The 9,099-nt window shown below is 45.9% G+C and overlaps 1 protein-coding gene across 1 annotated transcript; it reads right to left on the minus strand.

Annotated features, from left to right (window-relative positions):
• Nucleotides 1-1,962: 1,962 nt before the first annotated feature.
• rpl23 (ribosomal protein L23) lies at nt 1,963-8,860 on the minus strand. The gene is made up of 5 exons (XM_038779302.1): nt 8,737-8,860; nt 7,008-7,091; nt 4,889-5,017; nt 2,784-2,897; nt 1,963-2,102 (listed from the first exon to the last, which is right to left on the minus strand). Exons 1-5 carry the CDS (start codon nt 8,747-8,749, stop codon nt 2,020-2,022), a joined length of 423 nt encoding a protein of 140 aa, XP_038635230.1. The 5' UTR covers nt 8,750-8,860; the 3' UTR covers nt 1,963-2,019.
• Between the last annotated feature and the right edge of the window lie 239 nt (nt 8,861-9,099).

Here is a 9,099-nt window from a genome sequence, read left to right on the forward strand (position 1 = left end):
AAACAGAGCAAATTAAAGGGAAAGCATAACGAGCAACAAGCTTTTATTTTAACATCCATAAGACTCGAAAGACATCAGGCTTAACTTCACTATTGAGAAGTTACGTTGAAATCATCAAATGGACACTCATAAGCTTGCAGAGATTCACACAGATCCTGCTGTGACTGCAGCTTCTCCAAAACTAAAACGAAACCAAACCCACCCTGCAGCAAAAAGCCTAAAGCGATAGTAAAAAGCTGACAAGACAGCCCAGCTCTACCCACTCTCTGATATCACTGCAGTAAGAAGTCTTACAACACCGGGTTTCAAACACTAGCTTTCGGAGCACTGCTCCTTTCTCAGGAGAATGTAAACACTTATTTCTTAAAGGTACTCTCACTGCAGATATTTATATATATTCCCATTTATAAACACCCATTTCTTAAAGGTACTCTCACATAACAGAGGTTGTGAAAAGCCCCTAGCCGCCACATTCCGGTACACAGAGGGAGAATTCAATGTCCAAATTACCTAACTGAATGTCTTTTAGGACTTGGGAGAAAACTGGAAGAAACCCATGCAGACACAGGGAGAACGTGCACACTCCACAGTGACCCAAGCTGGGAAATCAAACCTGGGACCCGGGCACTGTGAAGCAGTGCTAACCACATGTCTATCCAGATAAGTCTTAATGGTCGCTAACGCAACTGCCTCGACCACTTCCGCAACCACCCTATGTAAAAAAACAAACTTTCCCCACACATCTCCCCTTGAACTTGTGCCCCTTGTAATTATCATTTTGGACCTGGGAAAAATCCTGAGCTGTTCACCCTATCTATACCCCTCATAATTTTCGAAACTCCTATCAGGTCACCCCTCAGCTTGTCTTTCTAGGGAAATCAATCCTAGTTTATTCAATCTCTCCTTATAACCGATACCCTCCATTTCTGTATTCTCTCCAAAGCATCCATGTCCTTCTGGTAGCGTGGTGACCAGAATTGGACACAGTATTCCAAACATGGCCTAACCAAGGTTTTTAAAAACTGCAACATAATTTGCAAACTTTGGGAAAGTGAGCAGCTTAATCAAAAACCCCTCCCACCCAGGTTAGTCTCTCTTCCATCGAGCAGGAGATACAAAGTCCGAGAACACACACTAACATGCTCAAAAACAGCTTCTTCCCCAGTTACCAGACTCCTGAATGGCCCTCTTATGGACTGATCTCTTCACATATCTTCTATACGGAGTAGTACTACGCTCAGTATGCTGAACTGATGCCTGTGGATTTACATGGTGTATTTATCACATATTGTTTTTTGATTTATGGAACAATCTCGTTTGGACTGCACTTTTCACTGTACATGTGACAATAAATCAAATCCACTCCACTCCCAGGAGGTACATTCCAGATAATAACCATACATTCCTCAAGTTTTTACTCATGTCTATGTTTAATTTACCAATCACCTTAAATCATTGCCTCTGGTTCTCAATCCTCCTGCTACCAGGGAACAGCTTCTTTGGGTACTCCCCTCAGGAGTATGAACATTTCATCAAATTTCTTCTCCAACTCAGCATCGTCAATCTTTTCACCTAATTAAAGTTACACTTTGAAACTATTCCCATTAGTCTTTCTGTACCCTCGCTAAAGCACAGCTTTCCTCGAACCAGTAGCAGTGAAGGAACAATGAATATTTCGTAAGTCAGGATTGTAAGTGGCTTGGTGGGGATCTTCCAGCTGGTGTCCCTCCAGTTTAATATTTAACAGAGCCTGCTTAGCTAGTATGCTTAATCAGGGAGAGTAAAGTCAGTGAACACACCTAATTATTTAATCTATATTAGAGACACTGCTGATATTAAATACAAGACTTGAGTGAAAAACATGTATTGTTTATTTACACAAACACAGGGATGGCAACTGCATGTTTAATTACAGAACACGCTGCAGATAAATTAGGCAAAATAAATCAGTGACTGCTCGTGTCTCGGAGTAAAAATATTTATTGAATTGCACATCTTTGCAGGAAACCTTTACAATTGTTATGCAATGCTCCCAGCATTGGAAGCAATCCTGGGCCACAGATCTGCACATTCCTTGGCAACAGGGCCTGTGATCGCAGAACCTAGAAACAAAATCAGAGGATATATTAGCAAGTCAGAAATTATTCAAATGACACTTTTTCAGTGATTATATCAGTCACAGGTGCTGATTAAAGTTAACAGGGCATAATGTTAGGTGAATTGGACATCGAGTTCTTCCTCAGTGTACCCGAACAGTTGACATGGGGATTTGCACAGAAACTTCTCTGCAGTGTTATGTCCCCAGAAACTTCACGGCAGTGTTTTGCTCCTCAAAACCAGTTCATTGCTGAGGTAATTAAAGAAAATGACCGACCCAAGTTTCAGGAGTTTGCAGTAGAGTGTCACGTCGCTGATTGAGATTACACAGCACGTTTGAGCTGCCATCTCACCCACAAGCCATGTGTTATTCTGCCCTCCTACGACAACTTACTGAGCCACAGAACAGGCAAAGCAAGTGCTTTTTTGAAGGGGACAATCATTCAATATGCAACTCAGGAACTTTGATCAATAGTAAAAACCAGAATGATTACACAGGGTACAACTAAATAACTGATCCACTTGCTGCTCTCAAAGGATACGGGTTACTTCTGTATTTCCCTGTCACAGGACACGTCAAAAATGATGCAAAACCGATACCTGGCTTTAAATGCTGGTCCATATTTAGGTTAATTGACCATTGATAATGTTTTAATTCAGAGGCCAAATTGCAGTAAGATCCGTACCTTTCATTTCTCCTTTGTTATTTACTATCACCCCTGCATTGTCTTCGAAGTAGAGGAAGACTCCGTCTTTTCTCCGGTATGCTTTCCGCTGCCGTATCACTACCGCTGGATGCACTGTAACATGAGCAAACTAAAATAAACATCAATACTTTTGAAAGGTCCCACATTCAAATCACGTGTGAGCTAATTACAATATTTTGTTTGGTTGTCAATCAATCCACTGTACAAATTACCAAGCAGTGAAACATTTAATATGGTGACCTCCATGGTTAAACATCAAGGACACAGCGAACATCACACTAAAGATCTTGTAAAATCAGTTAATTCCAGGGACTCCTCCCCTTGAAAAATCAGATATCCTAAATGAACTGTCCCACCACCGATTGAGATTCTACAACACAAAGCAGCTGCAATCTCACCCAAAGTAATGAGTTGCTATCCCCATCCTTGACAACTCACCAAGCCACGGAGTACAGACAAAGCAAGTGCTTTTAGGAGGGTTAACTGCAATTAGGAAAATCCAGGTAGTCTTGAAAGGCAGCAAATTACAGGGGCCATGACATCCGTATATATGATATCCGGAATAGAAAATGTTACCTACAAGCACCATTTTAGATTTTGAGGTGCCAGAACAGTCAATAAATTCTGCACACATACAAGAAGAAAACTTAGCAGACTTCAGATTTTCCCAACTCTCAGATCAAGGACACAAAGTATTTGTTGGTTTACCAGCAAATTATCTTAGTTTCTCTGCACAGCGTTTATAATTTTTCTTTAGGTACTAACAGTTTCAGCAATGATGACTGGGGTTGCTGTGTAGCAATATTTCTGCATCCCCCTTCACCCAGAGTTTTAAGTTCAGTGATTCTGCCACCCCCACCAGAAATGCCAAGTTCCTCACTAAGTCTCCACTTTAATAGAACAGCTCCTTAATCACCTGCCAGTCAAACGTTGATTTTCCAAACTGTTACCGACTCAACTGTAATGATTCTCTAGTCTAACTGAAATGCACACAGGTGTCTGCATCACCCAGACAAAAAGGTACAGGTAAATAGAAAAACGTCAAGACATTTCCAAAAGATCTCCTCTAGAAGATCTTAGTCGGGACAGCAGAATTATCTTAGACACACTATGACAGAGCCCAGAATCTGAGGAGACAACAATAGTCACTGGTTAGGCTGCAAAACTGTTTCCACGGAAAACCACCCAAAAACTTAAAACACTCCTTGAAACAATGATGCTTAGATTTAAATGCAATCCATGATCATCATGGGACACCACAGGAGCGATGAACGATTACAGCCATGTTTGCAGTGCACACCCAAGTAAACTAGGCCACCATGTGACATTGCAAATAATTCCATTATACATTAATTTCACTGCCAATAAGGAACTGTCATTCATTTCATTTCAACTATTGAGAACAGGAAGTAAAGACCTGAAGTAGATGCGCTGATTTCCAGAGTGAGTCCGGAGCAGACTTCTATTCATCTTTAGAGAGAAAACTACAGGAAGGCTACTGGTTTAGTCAGTCAGATCCCAGTTCTCATTCTACAAACAGGTGATGCCCACATCAGTACAAATTAGAAACAACCTACAGGAAACCAGGCTGAGATTTGGGCTATTTGAATGACAAGATTGCCAGCATAACCTACAATTCATCTACAAAACCAAATACTTGTATACTCTACTCTAATCATTGGCTACTTAAAAGCAACCCCACACTGTCTGTAGTTGCCACCTACTTTCAAAATCCAACACAGCCCATTTTGCCTCTTTGGTGCCAACCGCAACTCCCTTCCGCATTCAGAAACCAACTATGGAATAACTTGCCTCCCTGTTACTCTTTATCCAGCTTGGTTTAGTGGGCCGAGAACATGGAAAAGATGGAGAAAGGAGATCCAAATGAACACATTTCAATAAAATTCACATTTGGAAAACCATTAGAAAGTTAAACGATAACTGGATAAATACGACAGCGATTTGCTCAGCAAATGCTGTATTCAGGAATTCCTACTTACTGAATGGATTGGATAATTTACCAATTGAAAGCCATACTTACATCCTCGCCATTACAACTCACCAGTTTCAAAGAGTTCACTCACCCTTTTTCCTGAGCTCTGGTTTGCCTTTCTTTACAGTTGCCATCACCATGTCACCAACACCAGCAGCTGGTAGCCTGTTCAATCGTCCCTTGATCCCTTTGACAGAGATGATGTACAGGTTCTTGGCACCTGAAAGCACATGATCGGTAAACATCTGCCCACGCTCATCATAAATTAAATGCTGCTCCCATATTATTTGAATCTGGGCACTGTATCACCGATCCAGATGGTCTCTGTGTAGGTACATAAACATGCACAGCTGTGAGCTTGGTTTTAGAGGACCCAATTCTCTTCCCCCCCCCCCCCCCAATTAAGGGGCAATTTAAAATGGCCAATTCACTGACCCTGCACATCTTTGGGTTGTGGGGGTGAGACCCACGCAGACACAGGGAGAATGTGCAAATTCCACACGGACAGTCACCCGGGGCAAGGATCGATCCCGGATCCTCGGCACCATGAGGCAGCTCTGCTAACCATGCCACCATGCTGCCCCTGGCTTTAGGCTTGAATACACCCAGATACTAATGCAGTCAAAATAACTTTGTTCAAAGTTCATATTGGAAATAGGAATAAAAGAAACTCAATACCCCAATAGGCCAAGTGCTGATTGCCCATGTCACATAGAGGATAATTAATTTGAAAGGAAATAAACTCATTTTACTGAAACTGACCACCACTCCCACAAGCAGCAAAACAAAGTGTAAAAATTAAGAGTAAGTAATTTGCCAGAAACCCTACAGTGCAGGAGGCCATTAAGCCCATCGGATCTGCGCCAACCTCCCTCCCACCCGGCTTACTCACTTTTCCAACTTCTTCCATCGGGCAGAAGATTCAGAAGTCTGAGAACACGCATGAACAGACTCAAAAACAGCTTCTTCCCCACTGTCACCAGACTCCTAAATGACCCTCTTATGGACTGACCTCATTAACACTACACCCATGCATGCGTCATCCGATGCCAATGCTTATGTAGTTACATTGTATATATTGTGTTGCCCTATTATGTATTTTCTTGAATTCTGTTTAATTCCCTTTTCTTCCCATGTACTGAATGATCTGTTGAGCTGCTTGCAGAAAAATACTTTTCACTGTACCTCGGTACACGTGACAATAAATAAATCCAATCCAAACCTTGTGAAAGAGTACCCTACATGGGTGCACTCCCCCGTCTATCCACGTATACTCCCCCAAACAACTTTGGATTGAGGGGGGAAACCGGAGCCCCCAGAGGAAAGCAACGCAAACATGGCGAGAATGTGTTTGCACAATCACCCAAAGTCTGCAATGAAATCAGGTCCCCAGCACTGTGATGCAACAACGTGCCACCTTGGCACCCACGGTTTATCATCTCCTTCACCCATCCCCAAATGTTCAGAAATCTATCCATATCGGAACACATGGAACAACTGGGCACCCAGTCCTCAGGGATAAAGACCAATATCGCTTTGAATGAAGGTCGTCCTCCTCATCTCAACCTTAAATGGCCAACCCCTTATTCTAAGACTGTGACCCCTGGTTTTAAGCTCCCCAGTCAGGCAAAAATAGCCACTCAACACTACTCTGCCAGGCATGTGCACGTTGGCACAATGGTCAGCACTGTTGCTTCGCAGTGCCAGGATCCCAGGTTCGATTGCCAGGTTGGGTCACAATCTGTGCGGAGTCTGCACGTTCTCCCAGTGTCTGCGTGGGTTTCCTCCAGGTCCTCCGGTTTCCTCCCACAGGTTCCGAAAGACACGCTGTTCGGTAATTTGGACATTCTGAATTATCCCTGTGTACCTGAACAGGCGGAGTGTGGCAACTAGGGGATTTCCAAAGTAATTTCATTGAAGTGTTAATGTAAGCCTACTTGTGACAATAAAGATTATTATAAGAATTGTGTGTTTCAACGAGGTCACCGCTCTTTCCTCTAAATTTTAACCCAGTCTACACTTTACACCTAGACTACTCAATCTCTCCTGATTGGACAATCCCCATACTCCAGAAGTTAAGAGCAGCAAACTTTGCTGGCAATCCCTCCAAGATCCTTCCTTTGATATGGAGACCAAATATAAAACTACGAAACCTCTCCCAACTTCATCTCGTATCCTATGTAAGGGACACAACACAAAATAGCTCTTACCCGTGTTATCGGCGCAGTTGATCACAGCCCCCACAGGGAGACCGAGGGAGATGCGAAATTTCGCTCCGGACGAACCACCACGTCCTGTAACCAATGGAGATGAGGCATTTAAGCAGCAGAGAACTGATCAAATGACAGGTGGATTGTTCAGCTGGGACTCCCAACCGCTGTGCATCTCCCACAGGCTGCTTACAAGACCTGCAGCGCAGATATACATTGCAATAAATACATTGCAATAAATACACCACCAAATAATTTGAAGTCTTTCAGAAGTGCAGAATGGGCAGTTTCACCAATCCTAGCAGTTTAACCAATTTGTAGAGGGGCGAGAAGCGAATGCACTGCAGATGTGTGGGTTAGGCGGATTGGCCGTGCTAAATTGCCCGTAATGTCCAAAACATGTTAAGTGGGGGTCACTGGAATAGGGTAGATATGTGGGCTTCACTAGGGCCCTCTTTGGAAGGGCCAGTGCAGACTCGATGGGCCAAATTGCCTCTTTCTGCACTGTAAAGTGTATGAATCAATTATTCAAACTGCAAAAAGTGCAGTATGGAGTTGGATCTTGTCCTGTTCCAGTCATTGAACAATATTTTATGTGGTAATCTAAGCAGAACCCCTTTAATAGTCAAAGTTTCAAGCTGATCCCATCTGCCATTAAGCTGCTGGCTGTGTTTGCTGACGAGCTGCCAGTCTGCACCCCCCCCCCCCCCCCCCCCCCCAGGTTAGTGTCAGGCTGGATTTTGGCTGCTGCTGGAGCATCGGGCACAGCCTGCAGCCCACCCACCCTCCCCGTGCAGGAGCCCCAGATTAGTGTCAGGCTGGAGCCTGGCTGCTGCTGGAGACCCGGCCACCCTGCAGCCCACCGTCCCTCCCCCCCGTGCAGGAGCCCAGGACCAGGTTAGTGTCAGGCTGGAGCTTGGTTGCTGAGCATCGGGCACAGCCTGCAGCCCAATCCCCCCCCCCCCCCCCCCCCGTGCAGGAGCCCAGGACCAGGTTAGTGTCAGGCTGGGGCCTGGCTGCTGCTGGAGCACCGGGCACAGCCTGCAGCCCCCCCCCCCCCCCCCCCCTCCCGTGCAGGAGCCCAGGACCAGGTTAGTGTCAGGCTGGGGCCTGGCTGCTGCTGGAGCACGGGGCACAGCCTGCAGCCCCCCCCCCCCCCCCCCCCTCCGTGCAGGAGCCCAGGACCAGGTTAGTGTCAGGCTGGGGCCTGGCTGCTGCTGGAGCACCGGGCACAGCCTGCAGCCCAACGTCCCCCCGTGCAGGAGCCCCAGGACTAGTTAGTGTCAGGCTGGGGCCTAGCTGCTGGAGACCCGGCCAGCCTGCGGCCCACCGTCCCTCCCCCCCATGCAGGAGCCCCAGATTAGTGTCAGGCTGGGGCCTGGCTGCGGCCCACTCGCCCTCGGCTTCTCACCCAACAAACAACCCGTTTAAATGTCACCGGGGCGCGGGGTTTGAACAAACATGGCGCCCGGTTTCCGGGCTGGGTACAAAACGTTCCCAAACCCCTCTCCCCCCCCACGAAGCGGATCATCAACATGGCGGCCGCCCCGGACACAACTTTAGTGTTTATCATGTAAAAAAAGCCATGTTAACCATCCCCAATATCGATACCGAATGATAGCTAAGACAGTTATATTAATGATCGGAAGGCTGAAATGTGGATAGGGGCAGCGCCAGGCTCGGATGGCGGCAGATTGTCTTTGGCCTCCCCACTCCTCGGGCCGCTTACCTCTCTTAGACATTGTGGCTCGGGGAAAGAGAGTGAGAGCGTTGAATCATGGGATATATCGGGGACGCACGCAGCACGTCGTGACGCGATCGCGCACGCCACGTTGCGCCGGCGTCAGGTGACGTCCGCCATGTGGAACCCGGAAGCAGCTGCAAATTCACAGAATGGTTACAGCCCAGCAGCAGGCCATTCGCGCATCCGTGCCAGCCCTCTGCCAGAACAAGTCACCTCGCCAACATCCGGCCGGAATCGCCAGACATTGAAGATCAATCTCTAGGAAACCCTGGAGAATGATCCTCGGGAGATTTTAAAAAAGATTTTTTTTGTTATTTCCTTTGAACATTTTTATTTAGTAGATATAAA

Source organism: Scyliorhinus canicula, chromosome 19, assembly GCF_902713615.1.
Source record: "Scyliorhinus canicula chromosome 19, sScyCan1.1, whole genome shotgun sequence".
In the NCBI taxonomy this organism is placed as follows: Eukaryota; Metazoa; Chordata; class Chondrichthyes; order Carcharhiniformes; family Scyliorhinidae; genus Scyliorhinus; species Scyliorhinus canicula.